Source organism: Onthophagus taurus, chromosome 7, assembly GCF_036711975.1.
Source record: "Onthophagus taurus isolate NC chromosome 7, IU_Otau_3.0, whole genome shotgun sequence".
NCBI classification, from domain to species: domain Eukaryota; kingdom Metazoa; phylum Arthropoda; class Insecta; order Coleoptera; family Scarabaeidae; genus Onthophagus; species Onthophagus taurus.
The window spans coordinates 15,190,865-15,207,427 of record NC_091972.1 but is presented as its reverse complement, the minus strand read 5'-3'; the positions used below and the strand labels follow the sequence as shown (position 1 = coordinate 15,207,427).

Genomic DNA, 16,563 nt, shown 5'->3' with positions numbered 1-16,563 from the left:
GTTAGAGGAGACAATTGTTTCGTAAATATCCAAGTTTCGTTTCACTAAACGAGTTAAGTACGCGAATTAAAGAAATGATGGAATGGTTCTTTGGACCGCATCTCCTTAAAGTCTTTGTACTTTTGGCGACCTCAACGTGGAAATGATTATGTAGAGTTCAAAAACACTTAAAAAACACACCAAGAGGCAATTAAGACAATTTAATGGCGAAGCGCAAATGCTTTTATAATGGAAGTCTTGCGAAAAATATAAAATACACTGAGTGCTGCTGCTCGAGGAACTGGTACTTATACCGAAAGAGAGGTAGTGAACCGGTCTTCAACGGCTGCTTCATGGCCCGAGGACGTGGTTTTTCTCGGTCAAATTGACCGGAAGTTCTTTGTTGAAGAATGTACTAATTTTGTTTTGGGATTAGGGATTGTAAAAGTGAATAATAATAAATAAAAGGCGAAAAATAACTTGGAATATACTATGTATTTAGATTTTTATCAAATTACCAAAAACAATTTTTAATAGTACCTATCGTAATAATGTAGTAATAAAATCTAAGCTTACAAAATAGCTATGAATATATTTATAAATCGAGGTCTTTTCAAAAAACCATTTCTCGCGTGTGGTAGTCGCAAAGAGTTCGCAGAAGAAGTTGAAGGGGTTTTGTTGTAATTTTCTTTTTGTTTTATTTTTTTTTTTTGGGTGAATGAAAGAGTGAGAAGGATGCTTTTTTGATTAGGTGGATGAATGGATAGGGCCGAAATAAATAAAATAAATAAAATTACAAAAAAATATATAATTTCTACCGGTGCTGAAGACAGAATTATTATATTTGTTAATATTTTTATTTATCGCTAAAAAGAAGTCGCGAAGTGTTGCCGTCCACTTACAAATATAAGACCTTAACGAAGTTACAAGTACCCAAAAAAAAGTTACAGTTAAACGTTAACATTACATAATAACAGTAAAATTAATTAATTAATAATAGAGACGAGCACAGATCTCCGAGGACAAACAAAAATATTTACAAATATGTCGCGCACATGTTAAACCAACAAAAATAAAATATATAAACAATTAGTAGCAACATCTAAAAATCTATTCAATAAATTCACCAGTAGTAGTAGTACATGTAAAAGGGGAAACTCACGATTTCTAATAAATTAATTAATTAATTACGTAATAATGTACAGATTTGTTGTATGTAGTCTCTCCAAGGTACGTTTGTATTCATCAAAAAACAGCTTTATATGCCTTAATAATATTTTTTTCTTTTATATAATAATTAACAAATAGCTTTTTACCATTTACCCTTGCCTTACCCACATTTACATTGACGGCTATTTACAATATACTTTTATTTTGATAACTTATTGTTCACTTCTTCTTCCGCTTTTCTTACTCAATTTAAGTCTAGCTACAATTTTTCCTTTTTAATAATAATTAGAAATTAAAATTTCGAAGCAAATATAACTTTCGTTCGATTGAAATAACTTTTCAAATTTTTCAAGCGAACAAAATCGCTTCAAAAGAAATTTTAATATCAGCTTTTTCAAAAGAAATATTTCCTAATTCCTAATTTCCTAATGCAGTTAGAATTCGCTAATTTATTTAAAATTTTTCTATCAATATAATTTTATTTTGATTTATTTAGAAAATTGAAAAAAAATTGACTTTTTTAATTACCTAAACATGCTCTCAATCAACTGGAAATAATGTGACAAGACGAAAATTGTTACGAAAGCGTTTGAAAAAGTGTTCAAGCTTTTCAAAAAGTTACCATAACCCAGCGTGATAATCGTAATAAGTAAATCGTGTATATAACACAGCCACGTATGTATGCCATAAGTGTACATCGAAAAATATGTCCTTCTAACATGTCGTGTTAAATACAGATTAACATAGCCCTCGTTCAAAAACTATTAAAAAAAACACTGCAGAACGAACGAAAACCACCGAAATTGAACAACCCAAAAAAATAATTAATAAAAGAAAAATATATCGTCACACAATAATAATTATAATATACACGGTACTATACAACAAAAAAGAAAGTCATCAATATTTGTGATGTAACGATTTATAAATATTTATAATATATATTTATCTTTACAAATAAAAAACGGAAATCTATACATTTGCTCGTCGGTGGTTTTCGTACGTTAAGAAAACATAAACTAACTTAAAAGTAGTAAAACAATTTATTTTTTAGCACGATATCGAGAAAAATGTATCGAGGAAATATCTGATAATTTTATTTGAATAGAGACAAAGAAAAGGGCAAAATTGTGTTGTTGTTTGTTGTCACCGGCAGTTTTGTTGTTTCATTTTGAGTAGTACAACATCTCAAAAGCGCGGTTGTTCGTTCTAAAATCGTTTATTTAATTTCCATTCTTTTAAACTAACGGGATTCTCTAGATCAAAGGATTGGCGCGCTCACAAATGAACAATATATAAGAAATTACGAATATAATTGCACTTCACCACGAAAATACCACATTACACATAGAAAACACATTTTAATTCTAATAGGCACTTATACTTGGTTTATACTAATTTATTTGAGAATTTTCCAATGATTCATTCAAGTCTTATTATCATTTTTTTTCTTGTTTAGTGAATAGGTGAGGGCTACGCTACAATACACACTAAAAGTGAACCGCATCTTCTCGTTTAATCACGGTACTATTCAAAATAAAACAAACCTATTTATGCGTTTTCTTTCTTTTTTAATGAGATAATCTATTTCATAAATATTCTAATAACTCTATGTCAATATACTTTTATACATTATATTTTTTTTATCTCTTTATATTTATAATTATTTATAAAACCATGTGTCACCAAAAGGTAGGAGGAGAAAAGAGTAACTTAAAAGAAGAATTAAGGGATTTTTTTTTAATTCGACTGTTATAAAAATTAGTGCAGCACGTCTCGTCGTAAGTTTTTAAGCAAAAAACAGTCTTCTAAATCGTATTGTTTTATCATTTTTTCTTTCCCATATCAGCTATTCATAGAATCTAAGAACCTAAAAATTCTATCGATTACTATTTTAATGTTTCTCGCTTACGTATATTATTATATAATATAGTTTGTTATTCTAGAATTCTATTTTATTATATAATCGTCTAAATGCTTAATAAGTCACACTAGTTTTTATAACAGCTCGTTCGACAGCATACCCCATTTTATCACAGATAAACGTTTCATATAAATACCATTTTCGGCTTATTTCGCCATGAACTTGTTTATTATTTTACAGAATTGTTAAATACAAAAAATAGACAAAGAAAAAAAATTAAAGAATCATCTGTTGATCAACTGGGAGATGCTGCATAATAATCGTATGTATGTATATATTTTATGTATATATAATATAGTGTATAACTTCTTATAATCCTTACTTGTAAATAGCATGTTTCTTCATTTTTTACATTACGTCTGGCAGATTACGGTACATACGTAATAAATATCCATATACATTTATGCTTTCCGTTTTTTATTGTTTACACAAAAAACCGCAAACGCGGTACTTGCACGTACACATACGTTTCTCCGATTTATATTTTTTTTTTATAAAAGCACCACAAACAACGCATCCGTCCGCGGAAGCGCACCTCATATATATAGTAATATACATACTCTTCGCATAATATATATATTTCGATAAATAACAAACAACAAACAAGTAGTTGTACTTTGAAATCAGGGCCTGGCTCTATCGCGAACCCGCCTTTGCGGTTTTTCACCAAACAACAAATTTATAATGAATCAATAAAAAGAGATCTGCGGTTCTGTTCCAGTTCTTTTCCTTTCATTTTAGTCGTACCTATTTTGTCGAAATCGAAATCGATCGGTTATAATTTATTTCCCGTTTTATACAATTGTTTTATAGCGTTTTAAATAAATCGTTTTTTTTTGTTTAATATTTCTCTAATTCACAACAATATATCTTTCTTTTAACGGATTATTCTTTTTTTTTAATTTGTATATAATAATTTATGCAATTAAGGCCGATGCATTCAGTTTCAAGGAATCTAAAACAAAACAAATATTAATTTTGAAACTTTAACATTAAAAGTATTACCAAAAAAGACGTTAAAGAAATATCTAAAGCCCATATCTTGGTTCTTATTAACATAAACTTTAGAAAAATGTCGAGAATGTTAGATTTTGATATATATCTTGTTGTTGGTGATTTCGTGTTGCTATTATCTTGCTCAACATAATAAAAAATTCGAGAATGGAATAAGATTTTCATGTCTCAAATTTGAAGATTTGAAAAATCATCTTCAAAATATTAAATACTAAGTAAATTTGCCTTAAATTGCTTTTTATTTCATGATGATATCACAATTAGTTTTTGAGATACACTTTTTTAATCTGTTCTTAAAGTTTACAATAACCAAACATGCAACCAAGTTGGGTTAAAAAAATCATAATAACGATGTTTATGATAACATTATATCAAATTTGCTTTAAAATGGTCTTTATTTCATAACGATATCTCCATTCGTTCTTGAGATACGATTTTTTTAAATTTACATTTCATATCTACAACAAGCAAACATGCAGAGTTGGGTTTAAAAAATCATAACAACGATGATTATGGTAAATAAGAAATTATTTATGGCACATTAAATCTTCATCAAATTTGCTTTAAAATGTTCTTTATTTCATGATGATATCTCTATTCGTTCTTGAGATACGATTTCTTAAAGTTTCTATTTCAAATCAACAACAATCAAAAATGTATAGTTGGGTTTAAAAAATTATAATATCGATGATTATGGAAAATAAGAAATTGTTTATGGCACATTAAATCCGCATCAAATTTGCTTTAAAATGTTCTTTATTTCATAACAATATCTCAATTCGTTCTTGAGATACGATTTTTTAAAATTTATATTTCTTATTTGAACAATCAAAACTGCAGAGTTGGGTTTAAAAAAATCATAACAACGATGTTTATGCAAAATAAGCAATTATTTATGGCAAGTTGAATCTTCATCAAATTTGCTTTAAAATGTTCTTTATTTCATGACGATATCTTCATTCGTTCTTGAGATACAATTTTTATACATTTATATTTCATATCTATAACCATCAAACATGCAGACTTGGGTTTAAAAAAACATAACAACGATGATTATGGGAAATAAGAAATTATTTATGGCACACTGAATCTTCATCAAATTTGCTTTAAAATGTTCTTTAGTTCATGATGATATCTCCATTCGTTCTTGAGATACGCTTTTTTAAAATTTATATTTCTTATTTGAACAATTAAACATGCAGACTTGGGTTTAAAAAAACATAACAACGATGATTATGGGAAATAAGAAATTATTTATGGCACACTGAATCTTCATCAAATTTGCTTTAAAATGTTCTTTAGTTCATGATGATATCTCCATTCGTTCTTGAGATACGCTTTTTTAAAATTTATATTTCTTATTTGAACAATTAAACATGCAGAGTTGGGTTTAAAATACTATAACAACGATGATCATGGAAAATAAGAAATTATTTATGGCACGCTAAATCTGCATTAAATTTGCTTTAAAATGATCTCTATTTCATGATGATATCTCAATTCGTTCTTGAGATACGATTTTTTAAAGTATCTATTTCAAATCAACAACAATCAAAAATGCATAGTTAGATTTAAAAAATCATAACAACGATGATTATGGGAAATAAGAAATTATTTATGGCACATTGAATCTTCAGCGAATTTGCCTTAAAATGTTCTTTATTTCATGATGATATCTCCAGTTGTTCTTGAGATGCGATTTTTTAAAGTATCTATTTCAAATCAACAACAATCAAAAATGCATAGTTAGATTTAAAAAATCATAACAACGATAATTATAGGAAATAAGAAATTATTTATAGCACATTAAATCTTCATCAAATTTGCTTTAAATTGCTGCTTATTTCATGATGATATCTCTATTGGTTCTCAAGATACGATTTTTTTAAATTTATATTTTATAACAATCAAACATGCAGAGTTGCTTTTAAAAAATTACAACAACGATATTTATAAACAATAAGAAAATATTTATGGCATATTAAATAATTAAATGCCATATTATTTAAAAATGATTAAATGACTATGTTTTGGGTTGGAACACAAAAAAAATCGAAAAACAAAAAGAAGGTTGCTTTTAACGTTATAAAAATTCATATCTTTTTTAAAACTCGTGTTGAAAACACGAAATTTTAAGGAGCTATACTAAAAAGGGTGCACATTCCAATAAAAAATATGATACTGCTTCGAATAACTGACATGATAGTGTTCCGGGTGCGCAAAACGAAAAGCAGGGAAAAACAAAAAGGGAATTTTTGTTAATGTTATAAAATTCATATCTTTTTTAAAACTCGTGTTGGAAATACGAAATTTTTAGGAGCTATACTAAAAAGGGTGCACATTCCAATAAAAAAATACGGTACTGCCGAAAAAGGTGACATAAAAATGTTTTGGGTGGTCAAAAGGAAAAGTACTGAAAAACCACAAAAAAGTTGTCATTAACGTTTAAAAATTCATATCTTTTTTAAAACTCGTGTTGAAAACACCAAATTTTTAGGAGTTGTACTAAAAAGGGTGCACATTGCAATAAAAAATACGATACTACTTCAAAAGTTGAAATAAAAATGATTTGGGTGGTCAAAAAAAAAAAGAACCGAAAAACTAAAAGACAGTTGGCGTTAACAATAAAAAAATTCATATCTTTTTTAAAACTGGTGTTGAAAACACAAAATTTTTACGAGTTATACTAAAAACTGTATATGTTTTAGTAAAAATACGATACTGCTTCTAAAATGAAAAAGTTCTTAATGATCAAAACAAATTATCGAAAAACGAGAAAAATGGAATTGTTTGGAATCATGAAATTTTCAATTATTATATTAAAAAGAATGCAGATTTTAATAAACAATTTGGAATTGTTTCTAGAATCGAAATAAAAAAACTCGGAATGATTAAAATTTAAACTAAAACCAATTTGTATATTTGTTTTATTAAAGTACTACAAATACTTTAGAGTGTTTATTTAATTTAAAAATGTTGCGTATTAATAAACTTTTTTTATCTGAAATTTTGAATACCATTTGTTATTTGTGCAGAAATACTACAAGACAAATGTTTTAGTGAATAGTTCCAGTCATCATTTCGGGTTGTATTATTTCTTCCAACATTGATATAATCAGAGATTATCATCAAATGACTTCTGTTGGGTTTTTAGAATCTACATGAATATCTTTTTCTTTGCGAAATAAAACACAGATGTTTCATAGATTAATTAATGCTTAAGAATGAAGTGAAAATAACACATGATCAATAAATATTCCTGAAATAGAACATTTATAAATTTTTTTTGACCCTCATTATATTTCTTAGGTGATCCATAGAGGTAATACAAATTGCTGAAAAACGACTTGGTCTACAATAACAATAAAAATTAGAAAATAGAAATCGAAAAATTCTTCTAAATTTTATTATAACCCCAAACATAAGTTGTATACCAAAATCCAGCATTATCAGAATTTCTCCTAGTTTTTGCTATAATTTTAACTATTATTACAAAATTAAAAACATTTTTAAGATTAATTTTTCTTATTAAAAGAAATTCAAACTTACCGTGGCTACCCAAGGCTGCAATTTGTAAATTGATATCGCACTTGGTATTTCCTCAACTCTCCCCGCTAAAGAGTTCTTTGTGTAACGCCGGAAACTCCAAATGCGGCGCGGACCTCCTTAATTTCCCCAAAGCATCCATATGAAGCATATTTAGTTCTCTAAAAATATAAGAAAATAAAGTTACAATACAAAATTAAAAATGGTCAAAAAACATACCTTAAAGAGGGTATTTTTGATAAAAGAGCATCACACACAGTTACATCGCCCTTTAATGGAGAATGATTCCTATCGAGTTCATGTTTGAGAGCCCTCGTCACCGCCTGCCTCAGCTTCGTGATGCCATCGTCATCACATTTCAGACCCAGCCGATCTGAAAAGACGTCTATGACGGCGTCACATCGCATATGACGATTAAATATTCTTAACAACTTACCCGTCGACAACAGCACGTAAGCTGAATACAGCGCCAATTCGGACTCCGTTAACTTTAATTCAGCTATGCTCCTCGCCATTTCGAATACACAGCTTACCAGTTTCATTTCGGCCGTATCTGACGTGAAAAATGCTTCTTGTGGGAGCATGGTGTCTCCGTATAAAACACAATTTTGCGATAAATCTATACACCTTGCCATTCTTATTATCGCTAATTCAAAGCTACCTGTACACATAAAAATTGTTATTAAAAAGTTTTACGAAACGTATTCCAAAATTTACCCGTTTTAAGAAGGACAATTTGATCATCCTGCGGTAGTTTCATAAATCCAGGTATCATTTTGGCGAATTCGATGATTTGTTGAATAACGGCCGTAAGTTTTTGGGCGCAATCCAGCCATAGTTCTTCGTGGGCCATGTTTTTGTAATAAAGTAACCGTGTCAGATCTTGTGGTTTTCTGAACATCTCGTGGATCGTTTCGAGAGAATAAAGACACGTCCTCGTGTATGCATCGCCGACAGTCTTCGCCAAAAGTTCTGATATCTGATTAGGATCTGTTGTTAAAAAATAATAATAAATAAATAACCATCATTATTATTAAACGATTGTTTCGATTATTGTTGCAAATCAAATCAAATTAAAACCAAAAAATGCAAAGCGACATAAAATAGAGGAACAGATTGTAGATGAAAGCGTGAAAATAAAATTTAAAATTAGACAGATAATAAAGCGAAACAAAATTTGAGTGTAATTCAAGAAAAAAAGCGTTGTCGTTGCCTGCATCGGTCGAACATCTCTTGGACTTACTCGGCAACGATGTTTGCTCGCCTTCGTCGACGGTTCGCTGTTGTTGCGAACTCGTTGGCTGCCTTATGTTAGTCTGTTGTACGGTGGGTGAGTTAACAAAGGTAGTACTATCTACATAACTAGGTACTAAGGCGTCCACTGCACCTTCTTGTTTAACGGAAACCGTCGCGGCACCGCCACCGCTTAAGCTCGTATTGGATGAAATCTGAGCGACACGTTTGAAGCTGCGACTATCGGATATTGAAAGTGATTGTTTACCGCTTCCGCCGCCACCACCACCGGCGCCTCCACCAGTTGAACTAGTGGCACTCCCTATACCATAAAGCCACCCATTAGACTCTCATTTAAACACTCCACCAAAAATACTTCTTTTCTAAGATCACTACTTTGAGTCAAAAAAAATTATCCCATATATACAATTTTTAATTTTTAAAAAACACTACTAAGTAAAAATGATCATAGAAAAAATATATTTCTTACAACTCTGTTATGTTAACACAATATTTTCTTTAAACTTCTTATTCCATGTTCTTTTTATCATCCCTTACTTACCAATTCAAACCTTCAAATAATGTTTCTCCAATTAGCATCGTTGATAACATTGTGCTTTTCTCAACTAAAGTGCAAATTGTGTTACCCATTTACAATGGATTAAGTAGTATTCTAAATTTATGATCTAAATTAAGCGAAAGTTCGGACAAGAACACTCCTCAGCCCAAGTGTTATGGTGTGAATAGCTGACGCATTAGCAGATGTCCAAATATCCAAGAAAATAAGGGGCTCTAAAGAAACCCAAAATGAAAAATGATCTTACCAGTGGGTTCAACGTTGGCCAGCAGGTTACCACTATCGTTAAAAGCATCGAAGGCCGGCCTGGGGTCATAGTGTTGAGTGGTGCTATCTACGCAATTCGTCGATATTGCCGGGTAATCCATTGTGGTCTGAGGTACTTGGTTCCCAGGATAATAAGTGTACGTGCTTACGTCATCATAAGGATATCTAAAAAAAAAAATAAAATAAAATCAATATTTAATAAATTTTCAAAAATACTCTTTTTGCTATCATAATGAAGAAGTTGGAAACGATTAACTTCTTCTGTTTTCGATGGAAGACTGAACCCAAGTGCAGTGACCGTGCAATGACTTCCCCAAAACGGATTATTTTGGTCAGGTGTGACATGCGCCGCTCGATGCACTTTTAAGGCGAACGGTACGTGATCACCGAAAATATTTTTGGTCAGAGTCACACCAACGAATTTTTTATTTGGGTGTTGTCTTACGCGATTCATCCGATATTTAACATATTTTTTTTGAGTCTATACATAGAAATCAAAGGAGACTTCAACGATCGATTAAGCGACTAACTTTAATTTAAGTAAATTTATTGAAGAGATTATACCTATACGTTGTTAAGAAATGATTAGAAAAGACTAACCCGTTGTAACCTTGATGTAATTGATCGCTGCTGGTCGGTGTCGGTGGTTCGAAAACGGAACTGTCAGGTGCAGAGTCGTTTTGTGCCCTTAACTGAGCTCGATGGTATCTCACTTCATCTTCGACCTTCTCTCGCTGCTTCTTCGACATACGCCCGAATTTGACGGCTGAAAACATTATTTTAATTAAAATAAATAATTTATAAATATCAAATAAACCGTAATTATGAAAATTAAGATTGGTTGAAACTATTTAATTTTAAGGTCATTAAAGATTATCTTCGATCTGTCGAATCTCCGGTATTCCTTGATTAATAAACATAATTCTGTGGCATTTAGATTTGAAATTATAAGTTTTTCAAGTACTTTCTAGATGAGGATAGTATCTACATCAATACTAAATAGTCAATTAACACTAGATATCGTGACTGTATTACGAAATGTGTTAAAAGCCGTTGTTTCTTTAAAAGGTCATTAACTTTATCGCGCTAAAATTACTTATGTAGAAAACTTAATTTATATAATTATTGAGAATAAAAAATTTGTAAAAAGTTACAAGAAGTCTAAAAAACTTATTTACTAAAGTATATTGTTTTGACAACTTTGTGGGATAATTGAGAGACTAGTTTAAAAAAAATAAATATAGAAAATTTCTTTTAAAGCGTGTGTATACTTCAAAGAAAGTTTATGTTATATACGCTACGTTACTACATGTTTCAACACATTGTGGCATCTCAAAAAAACATATTAAAACGAAATTATGAAAACAAAAACATGTGAAAATTATATTATTAATTATCCTACGATAATTAAGGAATTTCAACATATTAATCTCATTTTATCAAGTTTTTATAATCTGACTTCTATAAAAAAATCATAATATGGTGAAATATCTAGAAAAATTCATCGAAAATCATAAAATGACTAATCAATTAACAAAGAACCAACAAATTTTTTCTGACTACTACGAAATTATGGTTTTCAGACTAAACTATACTTAACAACAAGACCCAGAAACTCAGAAGAGAAATTCAAGGGCGCAGCCCTTAAAGAAAGTCTGCTCGGTAGTCTTGCTAGATGTCAGAAGCCTTCGACAAATATTAACACGAAGGTTTATTATAAAACAAACTAAATGCATCTAAAGCAATACGTAGAGATATTAACATCATACATCTCGGACAACCTCTTCAGAGTTAATCAAGATGATGAATACGCGGACTTAAAAACCTACCATGCCTGTGGAGATCAGGAGTTATCCAGTGAAACTGCAAACAGCCAGCAATGGAATAGTCGACTAGACCAAAAAATAGAGGATAAAGTTAAACCAGCTGAAATTCGTTCATACTAATTGTACAACTAAACTGCAAAACAATCCACTGCCTCTAGATATAAATAGCACTATTGTGCCATATGGAATAATGCCAAGTACCTAGGCATGACTCTGGATACCAAACTTAGGTGGAAAGAGCATGTAAAGGAGAAAAGAGCGAATACAGACAGCTCTATTGGTTGATTGGAAGGAACTCCCAAACATTCAATCTTCAGCAAACTACTAATTTACAATCAGATCCTGAAACTAATATGTTACTAAGGTATTCAACTCTGGGGCTGGGCTAGTAACTCGAACATCAAGTGTATTTAAACATTCCAAAATAAACTATTACGAAATATAGTTAAGGAAGAATTCAAATAACACATATTTGGATGTAGGCAGCAAACATCACATAGCTTTGGAAGCATCATTGTAGAAGACAATAGGACTTTTAGCCTAGCTGGTTTATCTCATTCAATCTAATATATGCTGAATGTTCTTCTCATCGCATTTTCATATTATGTATTTCCTTGTTACTGATCATAATTAAATTCTTAACTACAAAAAATTCGCAAGAACTTCGTGAAAAATCATTACCTTGCTTCAAGTTAGTTCACTCTAAAATTCTCTCTAAAAAGCATATACGCCTAGTACAAGATACATTAGTCTTTTTGTAGGAATAAGGTAAAATGTTTTGGTGAAAGTAAAGCAAAAATTTTCAGGAAATACATGTTGGCAACTTCAAATAGAAGCACGGTAAAAGTCTCTGAAATCTTACTGCTTTGCTTCTACATAATTTAGGATAGCTCTGGAAAATTGTGATTCTTTTTGATTCCTGCTTCTCAGAATATGTACCTACTCATGATATATCAAACATCTGGTACCCAGCATCGAGAAAACTTTACGGTAATTTTGGTATGATGTTATACTAGTATCACCATACATTTTGGTACGTACACCAAGTATTTATCCTTCTTCTGATACAAATAATGTACAAACTTCTGGTAAAATAGAAACAATTAAAAACGTATCATAGAAAAATCGCTGAAACGGGTCTAAAGATTTAAATTTTTTGCAATTATTGGAATAGATTTTAAATTTTTCTGTCATTTTTAAACTAGTTATAACGTCATCACTATTTTTTTCAAATAGAATTTATTTTTCTAAATTTGGTAAAAAATTGCCTAAAATAGCCATTTCATGATTTTCCATTAATTTGAGGTAGAAAAATAGCAGTAGCCATGCGTAACCATGGCAACCAGTTATTATAGATATTTTATTAAGACAATGATTAATTTTTGATATCTGAAACAATTGGTTGCCATAGTTACGTATAGCTACTGCTATTTTTTTATCTCAATTGAATGGAAAATCATGAAACTTTAAGATAATTTTTCTCGAAAACTTAATTTAAATATTGAGTGTACTACATTCAGAAAAAAGTTCTCTTTCATATTCCGTAATAGAAATGGAGCATTGCTATTTGAAAAAAAATATCGATGACGTCATTACTCGTTTAAGAATGGCGGAAAATCTTAAAATCTATACCAAATAATTGTAAAAAATTTAAATAAAATTTAGACCAGTCTCAGCGATTTTTCCATAAACTGTTCTTAACTGTTTTAACGAATTTATGCGTTACTTTTGGGAAACCTGCATATAAGTAGCCTCTTGAAAATGCATGATAGACTTCCCATAAACACATACAAAAGTGTCTTATTATCACCTTGCTTTTAATCTACTTAAGATAGCTCTGGCATTGCAACTAAAATGTTGATAATATTATAAGAGCAACTTTGCAGCAACTTAGTAACTTCTAATAAGTTACTATTCTGAATCAATCAAGTTTAAGCTTTCACAATATTATCATAATCGGGTATCATTAATCCGGTACTCATTAATTAATCTCTTCTAATTCACTCGAATAAATATTTCGGATTGATTAGTTTCATAATACCATGCACATACTTTTATAATTACTGCCTCTAATTAGTCCCATACAACAGATTCGTAATCCACCATATGTATCTTTGCTTTCAATATATTCGACTTGTATGTAATATTTGATCACTTTATGTAGTCATAATTTAAAAATGTTAAACAAAGCACACTAAGTGATTTATCAGAAATTTATAAAACATTGGAATTGAGTGCTTGGATAAGCTTGGGACGCTTCTCATCCGAATCTTAAACATTGGTTCCATGTTGAATTCATATAAGTTGAAATTTTAAGTTACCTTCTAAGTTACAATGCAGTTAGAATGCCAATATCTCTGTATTCAAGTTTTAATTATTAAATAGTAGTTTTGAAACATATCTCAACTATCGATATGGATATCCTGTATCAGATTTGTGCCGTTTTAGAATCTGCAAAAGATTATCTATGGTTCTGAATAACGTTTTAGTCTAAATATTATTTCATTTTCTAAACAGTGTGCATCCAAATTACTATCTTTATCTGTTTGTATAATGTTTTCCAGTCTATTGATCTGAGCATTACGTAGATAATATTACAAATACAAAACAATGTGCACACTATTCAGATGTAATAAATGAACAAAGTATGTCTATCCATGTTGGTAATTTATTAACCAAAAAAAATATTTTCAAAATTTCAAAAAAATCTGATTTTTATGTATTAGTCCCCTCTAGAGAAGCACACATCTATTACAGTAAAATTATGTATTCATTCCATAGTTACTGAACTTGTTCCATAGTTACAATGTCATTTTCATAATAAAGAGGTCATTTTACTTTGTGGTCATAAAGAGCCATATTTGGACCCAAAGCAATACAATTAGGAAATGTTTCAGTTCATAACATTCGCATTTTAGACAATTTCATAAAATAATAATAATAAAATTGGAACTACATCAAATAAAAATTGTTTCCAAGAAAAATTACACATACTAAAACAATTTAACCAAATTTATGTTTCTTTCATTCTTATTTTAAGATTTTTTTCGAGAATACATCTACAAGAGTGCCAATATACATACATACAAGACATTTGCAAGTCATTTATGTTCCTTGAAAGCGTTGGTCCGTAAATAATGTACGTGTGGCAACGTCGCTTTCAGCGCCAACTTACTTCCGTCATGCAACACGCGGCAAAAACAGCTGAAACGATTGCGATTTGCACTCCGTGCGCAGTCTTGTGTTTGTGTTAGTGGGTGCGAACGTGTTTGCGCCGGTAGCCGAAGCCGCTACAAAGTTTGCAGGAAACGAGACAGGATCGTTTTGTCCTTGTCTTTCGAACTGTGCGCTCGGCCGGTCGCTGTGACGTAATCTTTATCAAACGGTTGAATAGCCTCGATTTAGTGCGATATTGTTTCTAGCGGCCGGCAGTTGTTCGTCCGCTCCAACAAACAATTGAAATTTTACGCATTCTTATAATATTTTAAATTCATTTCTTTTTTAGAAAAGGGTTTAAACTTACCATCTCTACTCATGCCGAGCCGTAAGCATTTTTGAAGACGGCAGTACTGACATCTGTTCCTGTTTACTCGGTCTACGACACAGTTCTTATTTCTAGGACACTGGTAGTTGACCACTGAACTTTGAGATCTTCTGAAGAACCCTTTGCATCCCTCACACGTAATTACACCGTAGTGGACCCCGCTGCTTTTGTCGCCGCATACCTTGCATGGTATTATCTCGATTTGTGCTAAAAACAAAAAATATCATTGAAATAAATTCAAACAGTCTTTACAACCTTGCATACAGTAAAACTTAATCATCAATAATTGACAAAGATAAATTATTTAGGCAAAAAGAGTAACAAAATTTAAATTACATATCTTGGAATCTTTAATAAAACATCTCTGTACATATATATCTTACGAAAACGATAAATATTAAACAGGCGATTCATAACGTCATCGATTACGCTTTAAATAATGTGTACAAAGATAAAAATCTCGCAAGATTAAAGTTTCGCGATAAATATATACGATTATAGCTTGGAAATTAGAAATTAAAACTAAAAAAAAATAAAATAAACATATTTGCCGCGAATTATATGTTAACTACTTTCCCTGACGGTCACAGCATTCAAATGACCAGGAAACTCGATTTCGTTATCGTTCATTGTATTGACACCTTCATTATTTACAAATTAGTCACTATCGTAACAAAGGAAACGCGCCGTGTTTTGTTTAATGAACCCGCCTTCCAAGACGTCGAGAATGATGATGTCAATTCGGTGCGTTTTCCAAAGAAAATGACGATGAGTTACCGTTATATCCGGTTTAAATCCGCATTTCAACAAATGAAGTCAATCAAAATCGTGAGAAAAAATACCTGTGCAAATAAAGTTTGTAACGTTCAAACAAGACGTAGTATTATTAAAAAAATGCGCGTTGGTTTATCAAAAGGAGTTATCTTGTTAGAAGAGTTGATACAACAACAAGTGCTTGAAAAACATGAAAAAAAAGGACAGAAAATGTGTTTACAAAAAAGGTATAACGCGTTTCATATCGTGGTAAAAAACAGTAGTGGATATTTTATTGGTTAAAATGTAGTATTAAATATTAAACATAAAGTTTTCCTTTATTTATCTTTAATGCTTCATGTTTTTCAGTTTTATTTTAATATCTCGGAAAGAAAATATAATATTTATTATGAAATTTATATCCTTATAATCCTTTAATGACAATATAGATTGCAACAAGCTGACTTATAACAATTTATAAACATGCTATGAAACAGAGTGCTATTTTTTGTATAATATTATATCATATACATAGGCCAGTCATACCATGAATACTATTTGATTAGATTCAAACATTTAAATACACTAAAAAGCATCAGGACCAATTATGAAATAGGGCATTATAGAGTATTGAAATGAAAGCAATCTAGAGAAATTGATAATATTTTGTATAATCTAACCCCGATTTATTAATTATATAAGCTGATTCGTTGTAATTTTAAAAATATAG

At 30.4% G+C, this 16,563-nt stretch overlaps 1 protein-coding gene across 14 annotated transcripts in view; it reads right to left on the bottom strand.

Moving 5' to 3' along the window:
• Nucleotides 1-455: 455 nt before the first annotated feature.
• LOC111425506 (Hormone receptor 3) overlaps nt 456-16,563 on the bottom strand; it is a 175,280-nt gene continuing 159,172 nt past the window's right edge. For 9 of the 14 annotated variants that reach the window (XM_071197324.1, XM_071197325.1, XM_071197326.1 and 6 more), the window contains 9 exons: nt 15,060-15,287; nt 10,311-10,476; nt 9,691-9,875; nt 8,877-9,188; nt 8,351-8,623; nt 8,070-8,294; nt 7,853-8,018; nt 7,637-7,794; nt 456-4,028 (listed from right to left, as the gene is read on the bottom strand). In XM_071197324.1, coding sequence (XP_071053425.1) covers nt 7,689-7,794; nt 7,853-8,018; nt 8,070-8,294; nt 8,351-8,623; nt 8,877-9,188; nt 9,691-9,875; nt 10,311-10,476; nt 15,060-15,287 — 1,661 coding nt within the window. In that variant the 3' untranslated portion in view covers nt 456-4,028; nt 7,637-7,688. Of the gene's footprint in view, nt 4,029-7,008; nt 7,571-7,636; nt 7,795-7,852; nt 8,019-8,069; nt 8,295-8,350; nt 8,624-8,876; nt 9,189-9,690; nt 9,876-10,310; nt 10,477-15,059; nt 15,288-16,563 lie in introns of those variants that run through there. The other 5 variants (XM_023059637.2, XM_071197323.1, XM_071197322.1 and 2 more) reach the window with 4 other exon arrangements.